The sequence below is a fragment of the Saccopteryx bilineata genome, chromosome 2, assembly GCF_036850765.1.
Source record: "Saccopteryx bilineata isolate mSacBil1 chromosome 2, mSacBil1_pri_phased_curated, whole genome shotgun sequence".
Lineage (NCBI taxonomy): Eukaryota > Metazoa > Chordata > Mammalia > Chiroptera > Emballonuridae > Saccopteryx > Saccopteryx bilineata.
Genome location: NC_089491.1, coordinates 4,951,829 through 4,972,684, shown reverse-complemented (window position 1 = coordinate 4,972,684; position 20,856 = coordinate 4,951,829). Strand labels below are relative to the sequence as shown.

Below are 20,856 nucleotides of genomic sequence, written 5' to 3'. Positions count from 1 at the left end.
CCAATACACTGCAGGTGCTCTGTGCAGTCAGGAAACACTGGCCTGACAGCACCGACTCTGGTTAAAAAAAATGATTTGAATTCAGTTCTAGAACCTTCTCCTCTGTCTGCATTTGAGCAGCATGACGGGCTCTTCCTGACTCCCACTGCAGAAGGCTCTCCCCGGCCTGTGGCCCACCCCACAATGTGTCAGAGCACGAGGGCCCCTCGACGAGGCTTCCGTGAGTTCCTCTCTCCACCTGGCCTTTTCAGCGCTCGGGATTTATTTACTGCAATTCATCAGTGCACAAATGTCAACCTAACACTACTTTCCACGACGGGATCTGGATTCTAACCTCAGGTCTTCCTCAGGGCGCTGAGCAAATGGTTCAGCTCTGCATTCTGGTGTGTCCCTCTCTGGAATGGGGACAGGCACACCGTCAGAGCAGCTGCCAGGCCCTGACAGGCAGACAGGCCACGTGAGAACAGGGGAGTGGAGGCGACAGTGTGTGGGCAGCACCTGTGGAGCTCAAGGCCCCACATGGCCTTCCCCAGGCCCAGGGCGGTACCTGGCCAGTCAGTCTCATGGGGTCAGGCGTGCCTGCAGATGGTCTGAGAGCACGGATCCCCAAAATGCCCCGATCATTAACAAGAATCAGGGAGTCTTCCCATGGAGGGGCAGAAAGGCTCAGGGCCTGTCGCGGGCTAGACCAGTCCTGCCCCCTGAACTCACCCCTGGGCTCAGGCAGTAGCCCTGTCTTCCAGGGCTGTGCTCTACACAGAGGTGGACTCTGCACTCTCCCTCGAGGGCCTCAGAAACCCAGAAGGGGTGCCAGTCTGCAAGCCCCTCCTTCCCAAGCCGTGTCCAGGCTCAGAGCAGGCCCGAGCCCAGAGCAGGTTTCACGCTCAGAGGCCGCGGAGCCACAGCCCTGGGTCCTGGGAGAGGGGAAGGCGCAGGGCAAGCACCCCAGGCAGCCCGGCAGACAGGAACTACTTGTGAGGCTCAGGCCAGACGGCCAGTAGCCAGAGCCTTCTGAGTCAGCAGAGAAGGAAAATGAGGAAGAAACAGGCTTTTCGTTCTTGGCAACAGCCTGTAACAGTGTGTCTGATTCATGATAATACAGGGGCTATCATGTGACGAGTCAGCATCATGCCAGGAGAGAATGGAGGGCACACAGGTCATAGGCATGGGGACAGGATGGGTGGGCAGAAGACTGAGGGAGTGCCAGGCCTGGCTCTGGAGTGACAAGCTGACATTCAAGTCTGACTGCAGCACTTGGAGGGGGAAGGAGGAGACCGACCATGGGGGCAGGAGGGCCAGGGAGGTCGCCCACAGTGCCCATGCCTGAGGCAGGGAGGTAGTGACGATGGGTATGGGGACGAGGTTTGCACGTGTCCTGTGGGAATGTGGTGTGTCTGTGGCAGGGGAAGAGAGACAAGGGGACACCTCGTTTCTCGCGGTGGATAGTGGGTCACTCACAGAAATGAGGATGAAGAGCAGAAGGGGTTGGCCGGGTAAGAGTTCCTGTCACATCAGGAGCTTGGGGACAGGTTCCTAATCCCAGAGAGTCCAGAGCCCAGTGAGGGGACACCTGCCCTTGCACTTGTAGACCATATTCTGTGGCGAGGCCCCCAGGAATGGAACAGAATCTGAGAGTCTACGATTTCAAGTAGTCGGAAATGTCCACATGCCACATGAGCCACATCTGGGCGAGAAGGAGCACCTGCAGGGCACCGGGCGGGCCCTCAGAGGCTCTCCCACCTGCGGCGGCGGCATAGCCCGTTTCTCTGACGCTGTCCAGGCAGGCAGGCCAATGGAACAAAGCCAGGCCATGAGAGAAGCAGCTCGGAGAAATCCCTGCCCACCTCCAGGCCGTGAGGGCTGCCCCTGGACACTCCCCTCTCTCGCTCTCTCAAAGTGTGTTAGCTCTAACCAGAGCCGGGGGCCAATGCGGACAAGATGACATCAGGAAAAAACAAGAGACAGAGATGGAAGGTGGGAGCATTTCTTCCCAACTGGCGGACACCAGCTGGCTATGCCAAGCAGCGCGAGCATTCCTGGGCCTCTGGTCCCCTTCTGCCGTCTACTCTTCTCCTCACCCTATGCCATCGTCTCTCCCTCTCTGCCTCCTGTCCCAGCCCCTTTGCTGTTGGGCCTGTAGAGCAGTCAGAGTGCTCAGTCTCTGTGATGGCTGCTGGGCTATGCTCAGGGCTGGCTGGTGACCAGTAAGTGAGAAGCGTGTGAGTGAGACGCACTGGAGGGACCCCAGGAGCTGCGTGTCTCGGGGACCGGGCCCTGAGGGGGACCACAGCGAGGGGACAGAGTGGCAGAGATACCCAGAGTCTCTGAACTGCAGGCCTCTGTTGAGGGCACATGTGGTGAGGTAGGGCAGTGGTCTCCAACCCCCAGGCCGTGGACCGGTACTGGTCCGTGGGCCATTTGGTACCAGCCCACAGAGAAAGAATAAATAACTTACATTATTTCTGTTTTATTTAAATTTAAGTCTGAACGATGCTTTATTTTTAAAAACTGACCAGATTCCCTGTTACATCTGTCTAAGACCCACTCTTGACGTTTTTCTCAGTCACATGATACATTAATCCGTCCCACCCAAAAGGCCGGTCGGTGAAAATATTTTCTGACATTAAACCAGTCCGTGGCCCAAAAAAGGTTGGGGACCACTGCTGTAGGGGACCTGGTCCAACCTCGCAGAGCAGCACTGTCTGCCCAGTGTGGACACCAGCTACTCTATCGATCCCCACCCCTTTTTAATCAAGTTCTCAAGATGACACATACTGCCTGACCAGGCGGTGGCGCAGTGGATAGAGCGTCAGACTGCGATGCGGAAGACCCAGGTTTGAGACCCCGAGGTTGCCAGTTTGAGCACGGGCTCATCTGGCTTGAGCAAAAAGCTCGCCAGCTTGGACCCAAGGTTGCTGGCTCGAGCAAGGGGTTATTCGGTCTGCTGAAGGCCCACGGTCAAGGCACATATGAGAAAGCAATCAATGAACAACTAAGGTGTCGCAATGCGCAACGAAAAACTAATGATTGATGCTTCTCATCTCTCCGTTCCTGTCTGTCTGTCCCTGTCTATCCCTCACTCTGACTCTCTGTCTCTGTAAAATAAAATAAAATAAAATAAAATAAAATAAAATAAAGATGACACATACTTGATTTTCTTACCCTATGCTTGCTTTTTTTTTTTTTTTTTTTTGTGACAGAGAGAGTCAGAGAGAGGGAAAGACAGGAAGGGAGAAAGACAAGAAGCATCAATTTTTCATTGCAGCACCTTAGCTGTTCATTGATTGCTTTTTCATATGTGCCTTGACCAGGGGGCTACAGCAGACCAAGTGACCCCTTGATCAAGCCAGCGACCTTGGGCTCAAGCTGGTGAGCTTTGCTCAAACCAGATGAGCCCACGCTCAAGCCAGTGACCTCAGGGTTTTGAACCTGGGTCCTCCGCATCCCAGTCCGACGCTCTATCCACTGAGCCATCTCCTGGTCAGGCATATGATCTTTTTTCAAACAAATTAATGGTTATGAATATTTCTACACCTGGGTCTTGCAGCAGGTTTAATTATCCAGACTCATTCTGGAAGCCAAGATGGTAAAAAACATCTCTACAGCTTCCTAGCATCGGAACAGATCTGGTGACTGTACACATCTGCACCTGCAGCGGGCACAGAGAGGACATGCCAGAGGTGGTCTGTGGGGGACGAGGGGCGTTTCTAACATCAACACCGCAGTGCCTGAAAGGCACCCGCAACCCTGACGGCTTCTGAGCCTCAGTCGCACCTCGGTCGAGAGGGAAATGAACGTGCACCCCACCTAACCTCTAAGGTTCGCACCACCAGCACTCAGACCAGAGAAGACGCTGGCCAGAGAAGGGCCAGGGCGGGATGGCACGTGGGGAGGCAGAGCAGAGGGGAGGCTGGGCCGCTGGGAGAACATGGCAGGCAGCCTGGGGCACAGCAACCACAGAGAGCCTGGGGACAGAAAATGACACCCAGCACCGGGCAGGGCCCTATCTCCAGGCGCACCCAGGACTCAAAACACTGATCTGTGTTTGAGGGCCCCGGGCAGGCACAGGGAGGCCCTGCCGAATCAGGACAGAACAGGACAACAGCGCCACCTCCCGGCCCGGAGAGGCGACACCATCTCTACACACCTTGCCCGCCTCACAGCCACCATCACTTCCCGACACCTCCTCTGACTGGTCTCGGTGCCCGACCACCCGCCAGGGCTGGAGGCCTGTCCTAGGGTGACGGCACACAGGAAGGAGAGGATGTCTGTGGATGGGCTAACACTTCCGTGGGACAAGAGAGCCAGCTAGACCCAGCGGAAGACCGCCTAGGGAGGAGGGCACTGCCCAGAACAGCAGGGGAAGGTGCCGTGGGGGCCGAGCGCAGGCAGGGGACAGTGCACACCTGGCCTGCACCCTGGGGCTGCACTGGGGGGGAGCCGCTCCGGAAGCAGCTGACTTCGGTGATGGCTGAGGACACGCGGGGGGCTGGCTGTAGTCAACGCTCTCAGCAGGCTGTGCTCTGACCTCGACGCCCCAGCGCTCGCACTCAAGGCGACCTTCCAGAATGCATGCCAGGCTCTCCAGCCCTGTCCTGGGGCAGGCCCCTCAGTGTGGGATATCTCTGACTTGCTTTCTCTGACCTTTAGCTCCCTGAAACCCTAACCGGACTTCAAGCCACAGCTCAAGTGCTACCTCCCCTGCGAAGCCATGCCTGACCTTGTCCTTGTCCTGGCCCACAGCCTCCAGGGTCTCCCCCACTGCCGACGCCCATCCTGACGTCACCTGCCCACCTGGGCCCGCCTGGGTGTGAGCCCGTGCTCACTCTGCCTGCTGACCTGCAAACACGTCTCCATACCGGAGCGTAGTGCGCAGACCCTCCCGCTGGGTCTGGGGAGAGTGAGCAGCACTGCTCCCGCTCACACTTCCGGTGCAACTAGTCAGAGCGGTCACTGCGCTACAATTCCCTTGGAAACGGTTTTCAATGGTTAGGGTCTTCTTGCAGATGTAACAGGTCGCTGGGTCAAAGAGAGTGTGTGGTGTCTTCAGATGTGACAATTGCCGCACCCCAGTGGCACCCTTCAGAATTCTATGTGGGACTGACCAGAACCCAGAACAGCGGGGGGAAGAAGCAGGGAGAGAGGGCTGCCCCGAGGGCGGTGCCACGCCCCCTGCCCAGGCACACTTCGGGGAGAAAGGGCTGCCCCGAGGGCGGTGCCATGTCCCTGCCAGGGGAACACCTCGAGGAGACAGGGCCACTCCGAGGTGGCACCATGCCCCCGCCTAGGCACACTTTAGAGTGTAAGCAGAGGACTCATGATAGATGTGGTGGTGCTACACTGAACCAGATGTCACACATTCTAAACTTTCAGGTCACTACTGACTGCTCCTGAGCAGGGGGAGGGTGGCCTTTCTTTCCATGAAACACAGCACCTTCGTCAGCTCACTCCCGGGGGCCCTTTGTAGGACTGGGGCTGAGAACCTAGTATTTTCAATGCTAGATGCCTCCAACTCCCTAAGTCCCAGGGGTGAAAACTATGACAGACTCATACCCAAATTGCAAGTGTGTTATTAAAATGCCCTCAAATTTTCTCTCATTCCACAGCAAATAATCCAGTTCACTCAGTCTTGTTACCCCAAACTGCTCAAAAGGGATATTGTAGATACTCTTAGGGTAACTCACACTTACTTTCTGTTCATAGAGGGAAAAAATATAGTCAAGAGCTGAGATTGTCTGATGGCCAAGTTTTGCACAATCTGTGAAAGGAGCTTGCCAGAAGTGCCTGCTAAGAAAACAGAGGGCGTCTGTGCCCAGGGCCAGGGCCGGGCTGGGCTGGGGCGGGGCAGGGCAGGGCAGGGCAGGGCCAGAGGGGAGGGCCAGGGCTGCTCGCCTTTCTACAGCAAGTGGAGGGCCGTGGAGGGCTCTAGGAGGCTAGGCCCTGGTTCCTAAAGGGAAAATGCTCTCCAAGGTCCTCACAACAGGCAGGACTGTCTAACCTGGGCGCTGGACGGTTTCCAGAGATGGAGCCAGGACACAACCCTGCTGGGACACCAAGCCTGGAGCGGTCTCTGAAAGTCACTAGGGCAACCTCATCACTTTAGAGGGGAGAGTGAAGTCCAAGCCAGTTCAGCCTTCTGCCCAGATTCTCACGCACAGAACCAGAACAGAACCAAGATGAAAACCCGGCACTCCAAGAGCAAGAGCACGGGTGAAAACTCACACACTCGCCGTGCCTGCAGTTCCCTCGATCTGACTCCATCCTCACAGTCACAAAACCAGAGGCAAGGGGAGCACAGTCCCCGAGGGAGGGGACGGGGCTGGGCCAGATGGACACACACAGTGGGGCCCGAGCATAGCTCCTTTCCCTGCTCTTTCCTGCTCAGCTTAACCTGACCAGAGACCAGCAGTGTGCCTCCCAAAGAGCTAGTGTCCCCTAAGTTTCAGAAGGAAACTGTTTACAAAAATGGCTCCAAATATGCCCCCTCCTGTGAGCTCCTCTGCCAGCAACTCCCGTCAAGACATCTACCTCCCCACGGCGGAACCTGGGCTGGCCTGTGACGGAACTGAGGGAATGCAAGGGGAGGGACAGTGCCAGTTCTAGCTAGGTCTTAAGACACCTTGCACGCTGCCATTTGTTTCCTGGGAACCCTGCCAGCTGCCCTGTGAACAACAAGCCCAGGCGGGCCTGCTCGAGGCTGACGGGTCATGTGGATTGCGGCCAGATCAGCCCAGCTGTCCCAACGGAGGTTCCAGGGATGTTAGCGAGTCCAGCAAAAGTCAGCCTGGGTCAGATCAGCACCACCTCCCTACCAACCAGTGTCCTACGCCATGAGAAGTGGTTACTGCTGTCTGAAGCCACAAAGTTTTGAGCTGGTTTGTTATACAGCAAAAGCTAACTGATGAAGCCCTCCAACCTAAACTCTCATGTGCGGGAGACCTCGTTCTCCTTGGCCTTGCTTCCTTGTGAGGCGTATTCCTTTTTAACCCCAGAGCACATACAGGGCTGGCCCAAGGGGAGATCAGAGCAAAAAGGCCAACAGGTCTCTGCAGATTATACCTAAGTGATAACGCTGCAAGTGCGGTCACTAACATTTCCCCGCCCCAACCCCCGCCCACCCCAGCCATTCATTCACACAGTCCCTGGCCCAGAGAGCCATGCCCGCATACCCGATCCCACCCGGTGCAGGGATCCGCAGAAGGTCAGAGTCAGCGGTGGGCAGCGGCACTCGTGTTGGGAGGCACAGGCTACAAATGAAAGGTCACGTTCGCCACTTTCCAAGTCAAGAGCGGCAGGGAGCGACTCACCGAGGGCACGGGCAAGTTGCCGTGCCGGCTGAGAAAGGAGTTAGAGACGGACACACTGATGCCCTGAGTGGCACTGCCGTCCTCGGGGGTGAAGGCCACTTTAGTTTGCTGGACACAGTAGGAGACAGAGGAGAAGGAAGAGGCAGCATAGGAGGCCTGCTGGACAGAGGGATGAGAGAGAAGACGGGAAGGAGGGAGAAAAGCAGAGAACAGTCAGGCATGTGCACAAAAAGGCTAAGCAGACTGCGACCTAACTGCACAGGCATTCTGGAGAGGAATGGCTTCCTGGCTCAGTTCAGGGATCAGAGGTGCCCGCCAAGGCTCCCTGGGCCAGCGGATGTCCTCCTTCCCTTCCTTATAACAGACTTAAAGCGACCTTCCCCACAGGTCATGCCCACTGGGAGCAGTGGTGAGGGGAAGAAGGCCGAGTGGGTCTGAGCCCCGCTCTCCCCCTACTCAGGGCCCCCAGCTCCTCGTCGGTGGGTGCAGACATGGTGTCACTCCCGCATCAGCAGAGTGCAGAGCGGGAGCCAGGCTGCCTGGGCATGAATTCGAGCCCTGCCATTGTGACCTGTCTGACCCTGGGGCTCCGGCTTCATCTGTAAAATGCGAGCAGCACTATGCAGGACTGTGTATGTGGGGAGCACATAGAACCGTGCCTCCCACTGTGTACATGGGCCAATGGGCACAAGTCATAGTCACTCCTACTTTTGCTGATAAAATCTGAGGGAGGGTGTGCCAGGCAGCTGCACTGGGCACGTTGCAGGGGCGCCTGGACCTGTCAGACTCGGGCTCTAGCAGTGGGCTGCGAGGACATGTCCCAGCCTCAGTTTACTGGGAGTGGGACGACGTGGGCTGTGGTGGGATCGTGTGGAAGCACATGGCGGCCCCGGTGCTGACACGGAGGTGCTGGGAAGGGTATCTGCCCAGCGCCGGGCCCGTCATGCCCGCCCTGCCAGCCTGAAGACAGGTCCAGAGAGCTCTCTCTCTCTCAGGCTGATCCCAAGCGTGCTCATAAGGAGTTGTCCCTGAACGCTCAAAGGCCCGTGGCTCTGGGTGCAGAGAGGATGCCCAAGAGCACCTGCGGGGCTGAGAACACCTCAGATCCGAGTGGAATCTGGCCCAGATGTTCACACAAACACCTTAGGTCAAGGGTCTCTGGGGCAGGCATTTGTTTCCATGGTGAAGACCCCTTTCTGAAACATTTTCAGAGTGATTTACATCCACCTTCAGGTACTGTCAGGCATTTGTGGGGGGTGGGCAGTGAAGAACTGAGACTCTGCGAGCTAGGAGATGCAGCAGGTCAGGAACAGAACTGGACCCAGGACTCCCAACTCTGTACATGGTCTTTCCCCTACAGACAGGCCGCCTCCCAGGAGGCTGGCTGTACCTCTATCTGGTTGGCCCCTGAGCCCACTGACTGTCGGAAGGCTCGGGCCATCCAGGGCTGGGCGTGGCTGAAGCCTCCAGCACAGAACTGCTGAGCCCAGAACTGTGAGGAGTAAGCCGGGGACTTCTGTTCTAGAGCTGGTAGCCATGTCCCAGAAAAGTTAGGACAGCACCTTCAGGTCCTCCCACAGTAGGTAAGACGGCCAGCTGGCCACACTGGGCACATCTGTGGCCGGACACAGCAGACCGCCAGACCATGGGCCAGCAGCACACACAGCTCTGACAGAGGCCAGCGCCCCTGAGGGCTCTGCCTGGAGAGCACACGGGCAGAGCGGCCTGCACTCTACAAACTGCCCTGCCCTGGCCGGACAGCTCGGCTGGGGAGAGCACCGTCCCCATATGCAAAGGTTGTGAGGTTTGATCCCTGGTCAGGGCACGTACAGAAACAGATCAATGTTTCTGTCTCTCTCTCAAATCAGTAAATAAAATTAAAAAAATACATTAAAAAACAAGAACAAAAACAGAGCCTGACCAGAGTCCCGTGGCTGGTGAACTGGCAGCAGAGAGAAACAGGCTCAGAGGCACGCAGCGGGCACACTCGACACGCTCTCCGCCAGCCCCGCCCCGGGACCGCCCCGGACAGACTGGGGCGTCAGTACAGATCTGGAGTCCCTACACAGGTGCTTCAGAGGAGGAAGATGCCACGCCTGGAACAACGTGGCTCTGTGGAGAGCCATCCTGCCTCAACAGAGCTTCCCTTCACTGGCCACCCCTGACCGGGGCAGGGTCAGTCCCTCCGCACAGTTAGGCCCATTATGCAAACCAAGCCCACAGATGGCGCCCCCTGGCCGTGCTCTGTGCTCTGATGGAGTCCCCTTTCTGGGAGGTCTCTACTGTAGCCAGAGAGAGAGAGAGAAAATGCAAGAGGCTGTCAGCAGAGAGTGCAAGTCAGGCCCATCTGCACTGGGCTGTCAGGGAGAAAGGCTCCCAGCCCCAGGATGGGCGTGGGGTGTGGGGCGTGGGGCGTGGGGCGTGGGAACACAGGAGAAAGGGTGCATGTGGGCTGCCAGGTGCGGGGGTGGGGGGAGGGAGTGTGTGGGGGAGAACCCCAACAGGGGGCGTGGCAAGGTCAACGGCAGCCCAGGGCCAGGCCCGGAAGAAGGGAGGGTTACACCTGACCCCATGGAGGGGCATATTCTTGTTCCTAGAGACCTGCCAGGTGGAGGTGGTCACTGGCAGCACAGGCAGGGACCTAGGAGGGCCGCTTACCAGCTGCCGCTGCTTGGGAGGCAGGGCGGGGGGTGGTGCCAGCTCCGGCAGGGCATCCCCGCTGTTGAAGGAGTCGTTGAAGCCGTACACCTCCATGAGGAGCTTGTTCTTCTGCTGGTAGACATGCTCGTTCTGCGGTGTCTGGTAGAACACGGAGGGCTGTGGCTCCGAGTAGTCCTCGAGCAGCTGCATGTAGGCCAGCACTGCGGACAGAGAGGGCGGGCGGCCCGGGTTCCGTCACTGGGGAGTGAGCTGTGAGAGGCCCCCACCCATCTCCCCAGCAGCTGGGGCAATGAGACCACCCTGTGGGATACAACAGTCACAACATGCATCCAAATACAGCAAAGGGACATCCAGCGTGGGCTCTGGGTGACAATGCCATGCCAAGGCAGGTTCACTGACTAACAAACGTGGAGTCCTGATGGAGAAGGTGACAGTGGGCAGGGTGTGTGTGTGGGGGGGGGCAGGCACAGACGGAAACTTTCTGTACTTTCCGCTCAGCACTGCGGTGAACCTCAAACTGCTCTAAGAAACAAACTCTTTAAAAAACACGCTGGGCACTTGGCTCCCTCACTGCAAAGCCCTCGGTGGTTCCCAGGCACTCGAGGGGCACGGGCTGCGTGGGCTCCCAGACGGCAGAGCTGTCTGCCCTCAGCCCCAGCTCGGCTGTCCCCTTCAGTTCCTGGGACACCCGCAGGGACACCTGCAAGGCTGTCCCCATGCGCCCCTCACCCGTCCCAGCCCGACTCCTTCCTAGCTCTCCCCATGGGGCTCCATCACCTGCTACTCCCTGAGCTGGCTGCTGCAGGAGCCCCACCTCGCCCCCACTGGCTTCCTTCCTAGCTCTCCATGGGGCTCCATCACCTGCCACTCCCTGAGCTGGCTGCTGCAGGAGCCCCACCTCGCCCCCACTGGCTTCCTTCCTAGCTCTCCCCATGGGGCTCCGTCACCTGCCACTCCCTGAGCTGGCTGCTGCAGGAGCCCCACCTCGCCCCCACTGGCTTCCTTCCTAGCTCTCCCCACGGGGCTCCGTCACCTGCCACTCCCTGAGCTGGCTGCTGCAGGAGCCCCACCTCGCCCCCACTGGCTTCCTTCCTAGCTCTCCCCACGGGGCTCCGTCACCGGCCACTCCCTGAGCTGGCTGCTGCAGGAGCCCCACCTCGCCCCCACTGGCTTCCTTCCTAGCTCTCCATGGGGCTCCATCACCTGCTACTCCCTGAGCTGGCTGCTGCAGGAGCCCCACCTCGCCCTCACTGGCTTCCTTCCTAGCTCCCCATGAGGCTCCATCACTGGCCACTCCCTGAGCTGGCTGCTGCAGGAGCCCCACCTCGCCCCCACTGGTTTCCTTCCTAGCTCTCCCCACGGGGCTCCGTCACCTGCCACTCCCTGAGCTGGCTGCTGCAGGAGCCCCACCTCGCCCCCACTGGCTTCCTTCCTAGCTCTCCCCATGGGGCTCCATCACCTGCCACTCCCTGAGCTGGCTGCTGCAGGAGCCCCACCTCGCCCCCACTGGCTTCCTTCCTAGCTCCCCATGGGGCTCCATCACCTGCCACTGCCTGAGCTGGCTGCTGCAGGAGCCCCACCTCGCATCCACTGGCTTCCTTCCTAACTCTCCCCATGGGGCTCCGTCACCTGCTTTTCTCTGAGCAGCTACTATGCGTTAGGCACTGAGCCAATCGCTGGGGCTCTGTGAGGCTGGCGACACAAACCCTCTGCCCTGGGGCGTCTCTTCAGAGACTGCACACAGACCAGGGTCCGGCAAAGGCTGGGGTGGGACACCCCGTGGAGACCAGGGAAGTGGGAGGTGAGGGTGCTTGTCTGGAACACAGATGAGCTACATGTGAAAGGGGAAGAGCCCTCCACACAGAAGCTGCAGGCCAGGCCAAGGTCCGAGGGGCAGGCCCAGGCGGGTCAGCACACTGTCCAGGGACAGGGAAGGAGGCCAGAGGACTCTGGCAGGTGGTGTGGGGCTGGGGGTCGGGCCAGGAAGCAGCCTGATGCTGAACTGACAAGAGCCCACCAAGGGGTCCCCAAGGTGTCAGTCTCAGGAGCTGATTTATCCTGAGCAGACCATCTGCAGCTGCTGAGGCTGTTCAGGAAGGAGGTCCTCCCGGAGGGCGGAGGTGCTGAGATGGGGCTGGTTCAGGGTATATTTTCAAAGCAGACGCAACAGGACTTACTGCCTTTCACTTAAGAGTTGGCGCTCCTGGAGGGCAGGACACACGTCCCGCCCACGGCTGTACCTTAGTGGCTGGCACACAGTAGGTGTCCGCAAACATTAGTAGAATAAAGGAATAAATGGGACATGTGTCCCTCAGTGCCTGCCCCTACCTGGTGACTTGCTGAGCAAGGCTACGCCACGGGGGTGGGCCTGATAAAAGCACCCACTGGGTGTGCAAGAAATACAGCAACCCCATCCTCCCCTTCCAGCTGCAAGGCCAGAAAGCCTCGGGAGGGCAGAGGGTAGAAAAGTCCTCAAATTCAAGTGCACCCTCCGCCCACCCCTAAGAATCCTGTGGGGAACCCCAGCCTCTGCCACCGCTGCCAAGCTGCAGCCTCTTGGTGGAGCTGCTCACACCCACGCTGCCCTCCCAGGGGCAAGCTCTCCCACCAGTGCGGTGTGGCAGCGCCCACAGAGACCTCAGCAGACAGCAGCTGGGGCCTTCCCACCAGGAGGCGAGAGGTCGAGAACAAAGGGCCCGGCTGCCCGTCTCAGTGACCTCACCCTCCAGCACCTTCTCTGGAGGCTGGTGTGGGGCCCCCAGCACTCACGTGGGGGCACCCGGGCGTGCTTCCTTTCTGACTTTTGGGGCTAGTGATCTGAGCCCCCTCTAGGGAGCCAGGACCTTCAGAAGACTGGTGGTTCTGAGAGGAGTTACAGGGTGCAGCGACTGTGCCCAGACACCTGGGATCCCGGTGCGGCGGTGCAGGCTGGGCCGGAACCGAAGCCTCGCTCCCACCCCACCCACCTCTGTGCACTGGGCCCTGCTCTTGACATTCCCCACGGCAAAGTCCAGGTCAAGGCAGGCCGGAGACCTTGTGGTGCCTCTCCCCTGGTCCAGGCAGCCGAGGAAGCGCCCAGGGGTTGGGATGTTCCCTACACACACGTGTGCCAGTGTCTGGCGAGAAAGGCACAATCATACCCCCGGGCCCTGGGTTAGGCACGAGCACTAATGGCTGACCTAGAGCTGCTGTGCGCACACTAGGAGGGAAAGACAGTGACGGTGAGAGCGGGAAAGAAAAAGGGCCCAGGGTCTGGAAGCAAAGGGATCTAAGTCCATGTGTGGCAGGTGCCGGGAAGCAGAGATCTAAGTCACTGTCCTGAGTGGGCATGTTCCCCTTGGGTCACGTCACAAGTGCCACAAGTCCCTCTAGGTGGAGCTGAGATTCAGATACCAAGAAAAGTGGCCGACAATTTTGTAGGGCTTAATTTTGTATTTTCAAACAACTACAGAGTCAGGGGCTTAACTGGAGACCCAAACCAGTCAGCAGATTACAGGGTAGACGCTGAGCTGAGGAAGTGGCCGCAAAGGCAGGGGAGGATTGCCCCTCTGCGTCACCTGGGGTCCAGGTGGATAGAAAGTGTTCTCCAGGCAGGTCTTTCTGACGCCCTTCAATGGAGGAGGGGTTCTAGTCACCTTCCTTATGTGAAAGGATCAGTAAGAATGTCTTAGCTCCAACAAGCACTGAGTGAAACTTGGCTGGAGAAGGTGGACAGGGAAAGATGGCCACCCTCCTAAGACTGCTGCCGCTGCTGAAAGTGTCACTCACAGTCCCCCTCAAACCCCATCATGCCTTTTCTTTAACTCTGAACAACAGACACCGCTGGGTCCATGAAGGTGATCCCAAATGCCTGCCTGCTCCCTAAGAAGACAGAACACAACCACCTCTGCCTGTCCGCGTGGGAAGCTTCGATAAGATGTGGCCTCCTGCCTGACCAGGTGGTGGCGCAGTGGATAGAGCGTTGGACTGGGATGCACAGGACCCAGGTTTTTTTTTTTTTTTTTTTTCATTTTTCTGAAGCTGGAAACAGGGAGAGACAGTCAGACAGACTCCCGCATGCGCCCGACCGGGATCAACCTGGCACGCCCACCAGGGGGCGACGCTCTGCCCACCAGGGGGCGATGCTCTGCCCATCCTGGGCGTCGCCATGTTGCGACCAGAGCCACTCTAGCGCCTGAGGCAGAGGCCACAGAGCCATCCCCAGCGCCCGGGCCATCTCTGCTCCAATGGAGCCTTGGCTGCGGGAGGGGAAGAGAGAGACAGAGAGGAAAGCGCGGCGGAGGGGTGGAGAAGCAAATGGGCGCTTCTCCTGTGTGCCCTGGCCGGGAATCGAACCCGGGTCCTCCGCACGCTAGGCCGACGCTCTACCGCTGAGCCAACCGGCCAGGGCTAGGACCCAGGTTTGAGACTCCAAGGTCGCCAGCTTGAGTGCAGGCTCATCTGGTTTGAGCAAAGCTCACCAGCCAGGACCCAAAGTCACTGGCTCCAGCAAGGGGTCACTCGGTCTGCTGAAGGCCCATGGTCAAGGCACGTATGAGAAAGCAATCAATGAACAACTAAGGTGTCACAACAAAAAACTAAAGATTGATGCTTCTCATCTCTCCGTTCCTGTCTGTCTGTCCCTATCTGTCCCTCTCTCTGACTCTGTCGCTGTAAAAAAACAAACCAAACACGGCCTCCCAATGTTCCTGTCCTTGCAGAGACCTGCTGACCCAGCACCAAGAAGCAGCAGTGACTCACAACCTGCTAGAAATGAGGACCCATCCACTTCAGCGGCACCTGGTACAAGGGGCTCCAAGCCCAGAGTGGCCGCGTCCCTGGAGAGCCCAGCTCCAGCAGCACCAGGAGGGCGGGCAGCCAGGACAGGAGGCTTGTCTGGCACAGGGCCCAGGCGGGCTGTCCTCTCTAAGAGGGGCAGGGGACCCTCAGGACCTCAGAGCAGTGGAAGGACGAGCTGCTCTGTGACATCGGGACTGTGCGTGGAGGAGCTCTGTTGGGCTCAGCCAAACAGAAAGAGGACGATTTCTTTCTCTCCCGCAGCCACTGTGAGGGGTTTGACAGGGCCACAGACGGGAACTATCCGAGGGTCTCCTCGGGAAGTGAGGAGTCAACTTGAGATTAGGGCCACGCCTCAAGTCTGGGGTCCTTTCACAGGGCACAGAAAAGACTACCTGCTGCACGGGGTCACCACCTAGATGGGGGTCTCAGTGAGAAGGGTACCCTGTTTCTGCCCAGCACGGGAAGCAGGGCCCCGAGCTGGGACAGGCCTGCTCTGCCACCCTGCTCTTCCTGACCTTGGCCAAGGCTCGGCCCTCCGGTTCCTTTATCTATGAAGTGGGAGCAAATGGCACCTCCGGTCACGTAGTGGTGAGGCCAGTGCAGCAGGTGTGTGAGGCTTTAGGCCAGGCACGCGACACGGCCAGCTCTCAGGGGGTCTGAAAGGTTTGTAGGCACAAGCACAAGGATGGACGAGATAAAGCCCAAGTCAACAGCAAACATTTCAGCCCCTGGAGACCTTCTGTTCTGAGTCAATGACTAGCTCTCCCTCCCATCCCCTCTCCAGCCCTGCGGGGATGCTGCCCATGCTGCGATCTGCGCAGACGGAACCCCGCTCTGAGTCTGGGGTTCAGAGGAGGGAGGGGAAGGGAAGGGAAGGAAGGAAAAAGGAAAGGGAGGGGTGTGAATTCAAAATGGCATGTTGCTCAAGCTGGGAAAAGTGGGCGGGGACAGGCCAACAGCTCTGGAACACACGGCTGCGCACAGGGAGAGACACAGGAGGAGGATGGGGACAGGCCAACAGCTCTGGGACACACGGCTGCGCACAGGGAGAGACACAGGAGGACACGCTCCCGGGCTGCTGTCTGCAGCTCCCCCCACGAGTGCCTGCTGTCTAATGGAGCCAGTGCACAGGACAAACAGGAAGAATATCATCTGCTGCACAGAGCCAGCTCTCTCCCCCCGCTGGGGGACCACACACCACTCAGGCCATTACACAAGCCGGGGACACCCAGGGAGGAGCTGGAGAACTCGTTACATTCTCGGCCGCCTCCCACAGCCCACCCGGCGGGCCCTTGGGTCCATCCCTGCTTCGGCGACCCGGCCAGGTCTCCTTTTGTTTGAGGGGCCGCCCCAGGTCGAGCCAGTCCGTGCTCACGGGGGAACATGGAATGCAGAAGCTGTCTGCTGGTGCGTCACCTGAGGCCAGGAAACCCTGGCTGTGGGGCTGATGTGGCCACACACATCTAAATGGTGACAGCAGGTATGCAGAGTAGAGTCGTGCAGGTGAAGTGGGGAGGGGCAGAGAGAGGCGACACGAAGCAGGTGCAGAGCCAGGAGAAAAATGACTCCCAGTAGAACTCCACTTAGGAGAGGATGGCAAATTCACAGTTGGGAATACTCAAAATATGAAAATTCAAAGTTCCAGCTCCACCCTGGGCCCAGGAGCATCAGGTATTGTACTAGGATGCCAGAGGCATCCTCGGGCCACCCAGGTTCCAGACAGAGGGCACCAGGGTCTCTGGACAGCCTCCGCACACTTCCAAGGCCCTGGGAGCCCTCGGGGGCTGCGGGCTGCTCTCCCAACAACCACACGCCCACCCGCTGTACCCACGTGCTGCTGTACTGGTGGCCTGGATGCCATGACACTCGCTTCTCTGTCACCCTTGTTCAGGGTGGATCAATGGACTGACCTCTACAAGAGGCCAAGCCGGCAGGGACGCACCTGTGGTCCTACCTTTTATGAACTCCTGAGCACGCTGGTTTGATTCTATTCTGGTCTAACGTTTAAGTCAGCGGTTCTCAACCTGGGGGTCGCGATGGCTTTAGGAGACCCCTGTGTTTTGGTCGTTCGACCCCCGCCAGGGTCGCGACCCACAGGTTGAGAACCGCTGGTTTAAGTGAAACAGACCACCCGTTTAGGTTACAAACGTGCTTGAAACAACAGCTCAGCAAACTTACTGTGTTTGTTTTTCTTCTCTGGTAGAGGAGGCGGTTTTTCCGCATCACCCGTTGATTCAGGAACAGTGAAGTCACCCATAAACCCGACAGGGGCTGAGGAGCCCCCCGGCTGGAAGGGGAGAACAGCAGCAAAGGGCGTGAAGGGGCCGGGCTGGGCCAGGGCTGGGTCCTGCAGGTCGTCCTCAGAGATGTTGTCGTACTGGGAGGGGTGCCGCTCGTAGGACACCCTGCAGCCAGTGCTGTCCGTGGTCTGGGAGGCTGCGCTCCTGCGCTTCTTCTCGGGGAGAGCGGGTGGCGTGTCTGTCAGCTGCCCCGGGGCCGAGGGCCCGTCTGGCTGGAGACAGCTGCCAAGAGGCAACTGGCAAGGATGGCCGAGAAACGGAGACCCAGCCTCCCCCGAGGACTCCGGCAGTGGGCTAAGGTTACAGGCCGCCTGCTGAGGTATCTGGTCTGCGTTCGAGAGGTCTTGCTGAAGGAATTCGTAGTCAGGGTCATAGTGATCTGTGTTCACAACAGGAAAGACATACCCATCAGCCACAAGACCCCACAGGAAGAAAGGACCCACCCCGCAGCCTCTGCCCCCCCAGTCCTGCTCTCTCGCCTCATCTAGACAGGCCCACGCTCTACTGTGCAGTCTCCACCCCTGTCTGTGCCCCTAGCAGTGAAGCACACGCAGGCTGTGGCCCTTTGTTATCCTCTTCTCTGTCCTATCCTGTATTTTTAAAATGTCTTAAACAGAAAATGCATGGCCATTGTGAAAATGTGGCGAAAAAAAGTAAAAAATCACCCACAGTCACACAATCTAACTATAATTCTGTTTATAATTTGATGTATTTCCTTCAGTCTTTCTCCCACAGAATTTTTTTTTTAACTGAACTAAGAAAATACTATGTAGGTGGTTTAGGCTTTTGTTCACTATTAATTGATTTTTTTTTTTTTTTACAGAGACTGAGAGTAAGTCAGAGAGAGGGATAGACAGGGACAGACAGACAGGAACGGAGAGAGATGAGAAGCATCAATCATTAGTTTTTCATTGCGCGTTGCAACACCTTAGCTGTTCATTGATTGCTTTCTCATATGTGCCTTGACCGCGGGCCTTCAGCAGACTAAGTAACCCCTTGCTGGAGCCAGCTACCTTGGGTTCAAGCTGGTGAGCTTTTTGCTCAAACCAGATGAGCCCACGCTCAAGCTGGTGACCTCAGGGTCTCGAACCTGGGTCCTCTGCATCCCAGTCCGACGCTCTATCCACTGTGCCACCGCCTGGTCAGGCCACTATCAGTTGATTTTTAACAGTTATGTACCATTCCACCAAATGGTTGTGTCAGAATGGTCTGATTTCCTACCCAAGTATCAGACATTTCCAGTTATCACTAGTCCTAATATGTTGAGCTTAAGTTCCTAAAACAGCAACCTAGCTATAAATTCTGAGTATGCTAACATAAACTCTCAGAAGTGAAAACATCCAGGTCACGGACACGATCAGCCTGATGCTCTGTACGCCTCACACAAACCGCCTTTCGGACGTGAACATGGCTCATGCTACAGGTGGCCAGCACCGACGACGGTCAGTGTGTGCGCTCACCTGCCCCCCCCCCATGGTGTCAGAGCTGTCAGGGCTCCCTCTGCTGTCAGGGCTCCCTCTGCTCATGCCACAGGTGGCCAGCGCCGACGACGGTCAGTGTGTGCGGTCACCTGCCCCCCCCCATGGTGTCAGAGCTGTCAGGGTCTCCCTCTGCTCACGGCTCTGAGCACAGATGGCTCTTCATTTTGGCAGAGGAGTCAAACTGCACACTGCCAGGTGAGCTGAAGCGACAGTCACTGCCGAGGGTCTCCTCTGGCCTCACACGTGCCTCCTCTGTCCTCTCAGCCTCCTTCAGAGACAGGTTTCGGCATCCTCATCGCGCAGATGGGGCACCGGGGCCAAAGGCACACAGGTAGTGCTGGCGTCACTGCGTGTCCCTGGAGAAGCCACCAGATCCCGAGACGGGAGTGGCGCTGACGCCTGCAGCTCACCTAGCGTTTCACAGCTTGTGTTCCGGGAGCACTGCCCACTGTCCCTGTCCAGAGAGGACAGCTGCTCGTCCGACTTGCTGAGCTTGCCAATGCTGCTGCAGGGGGACAGGCGGGGGGACTCGCCCCCGTAGGAGTGGCTGCCTCCCGACAGGCGCCTCTGGGCATAGCACTCGCTGTCCAAGTCCTCGTGTGGAAATAAAAACAAGTCAGTCACTTCTGAGAAATGGTGGCAGGGACTGGGGGGGGGAGGGAACTGGTATGTTTACTGTGATGTGAGCAGTAACACACTGCGCCTGTGACTTCCTGGAAGAAGGTTTAGGAATGCTGGCTGTGTGGCAAGGAGGGCCCTGGGACTGAGCTCAGATGTCCTCAGGAGCCGCCCTGGGCTCCAGCCTCGCCACCCCGGTGGGGACCCTCCCACTGGGGACTTCTGCCCTGTGACTAACATGAGGGACTGAAGAAGTCACAGTCCCAAACCCAAAGCCTTCTTTGTCTTTCCAGACGGGGTTGCCTTACCTGCCTATTAATTCCAACAGGCAGACTGGAGCCGCTGGTGGCTCGACTCATGGGGGCCACGACGGCCACCCGGGTCGGGGACGGGGCTGACTGTCTTTTCTTTGGTGGCAATGCTGGAGGAGGACTGAAGCAGATCAAGAAATCCCATGAAACCAAACAACTCAAACAAAACTCTCTGTATTCATTAGATGCTTCACACCCACTTTCCACACTTTCAACTCTCACTCCCCTTCACCCACTCCCCTCCTGCCAAAACAAACCCACCAGCTATGCCAAAAACCACCACCAGAAACCCCTCTCTTCCCTTCCATAATAAATGGGGCCAGTCTCGCTTGGCTGAGGCCGGAGGCCAGCGGTTTGGCGTTGGGAGTCCCGGAGTGTGGGCGAGTGGGGAGTGTGGGGAGTCCGGGAGTGCAGGGCGTGTGGGGCTTGGGGGGGGAGTGGGGGGAGTGCGGAGGAGTGTGCAGTGAGGGGAAATCTAGGAGTGCAGGGCGTGTGGAGAGTGTGGGGCGTGTGGGGCGTGCAGGGCGAGGGTGGGTGCCAGGGTCCCGCCCAAGGAAGGGTCAACCTCCAAGGCTTCTAAAAAGTAACAGACTGAGCTCTAAGTTCTTATCCTAAGGGCACTGAACTATCTTCTTGTCGGCTCATTCTACCCATCTAGCCATTAAATGTCGTCACAAAGAGAGGAGGGTGTTAGAAAGATAAATGACCTGTTATCCACCACCCGAATGCCAGGCAGGGGGGGCTTGGGTGGCGCGACCTCGTCAGCGGAGTCTGGGAGCAGCTCGGCCGACCGCGACATGCTGGTTGTCTTGTTCAGGATCTCCACCTCTCGATCCGTCAGTGGGGACTCGGACTGGCTGGGAAGCACAAAGAACGCAGGGTTACAGAGGTCACAGAGTAGCCTTCGGAAAGGAGGTGGGCTTTCAAGTCTTGTCGGGTGACCAGCACACTGGGCCCAGGCACGTCCTGACTCTGCATCTCGCTCCCTCGTATACAAAACCAGTCCTTCCAGTAGACGGTCTAAGCCCGTCTAAAGTGCTCCGATTTGTTTTACATTTGTGCGAGGGGATTATAGTCGATGAAGCCAAATGCTTTCAAACCAAATTCCCAATACCCAATCTTCAGAGTTCTTTCCAATTATGAAAGGAAGCTGGGCGAGAAAAGCAAGGTGTGGGGTCACTGGGTACTCTCATGCCCGGTTTTTAGAAAGAGGCACACTGACCATTAAGATCAGGAAATACTTCAAGGCACGTGTGAGTGGTATTCACTTTACAGTAACCTAATCACTCCTTAGAGTTCACTGAAAAAGGACCGTAGGCCTCAAAGAGCCACCTGACGTGGACTGCCTGATCTGGCTCCCGTTCAAGTGTGGGCCCAACGTGAGCACAGGGCCTGGAGG

The 20,856-nt window shown here is 57.9% G+C and overlaps 1 protein-coding gene across 12 annotated transcripts in view; it reads right to left on the bottom strand.

Annotated features, from left to right (window-relative positions):
* RAPGEF1 (Rap guanine nucleotide exchange factor 1) overlaps positions 1–20,856 on the bottom strand; it is a 149,956-nt gene that overhangs the window by 28,967 nt on the left and 100,133 nt on the right. For 5 of the 12 annotated variants that reach the window (XM_066255911.1, XM_066255916.1, XM_066255910.1 and 2 more), the window contains 6 exons: positions 20,165–20,314; positions 19,455–19,578; positions 18,939–19,122; positions 16,926–17,426; positions 9,966–10,168; positions 7,308–7,466 (listed from right to left, as the gene is read on the bottom strand). In XM_066255911.1, the coding sequence (XP_066112008.1) occupies positions 7,308–7,466; positions 9,966–10,168; positions 16,926–17,426; positions 18,939–19,122; positions 19,455–19,578; positions 20,165–20,314 (1,321 nt within the window). The remainder of the gene's footprint in view (positions 1–7,307; positions 7,467–9,965; positions 10,169–16,925; positions 17,427–18,938; positions 19,123–19,454; positions 19,579–20,164; positions 20,315–20,856) is intronic. The other 7 variants (XM_066255921.1, XM_066255922.1, XM_066255918.1 and 4 more) reach the window with 2 other exon arrangements.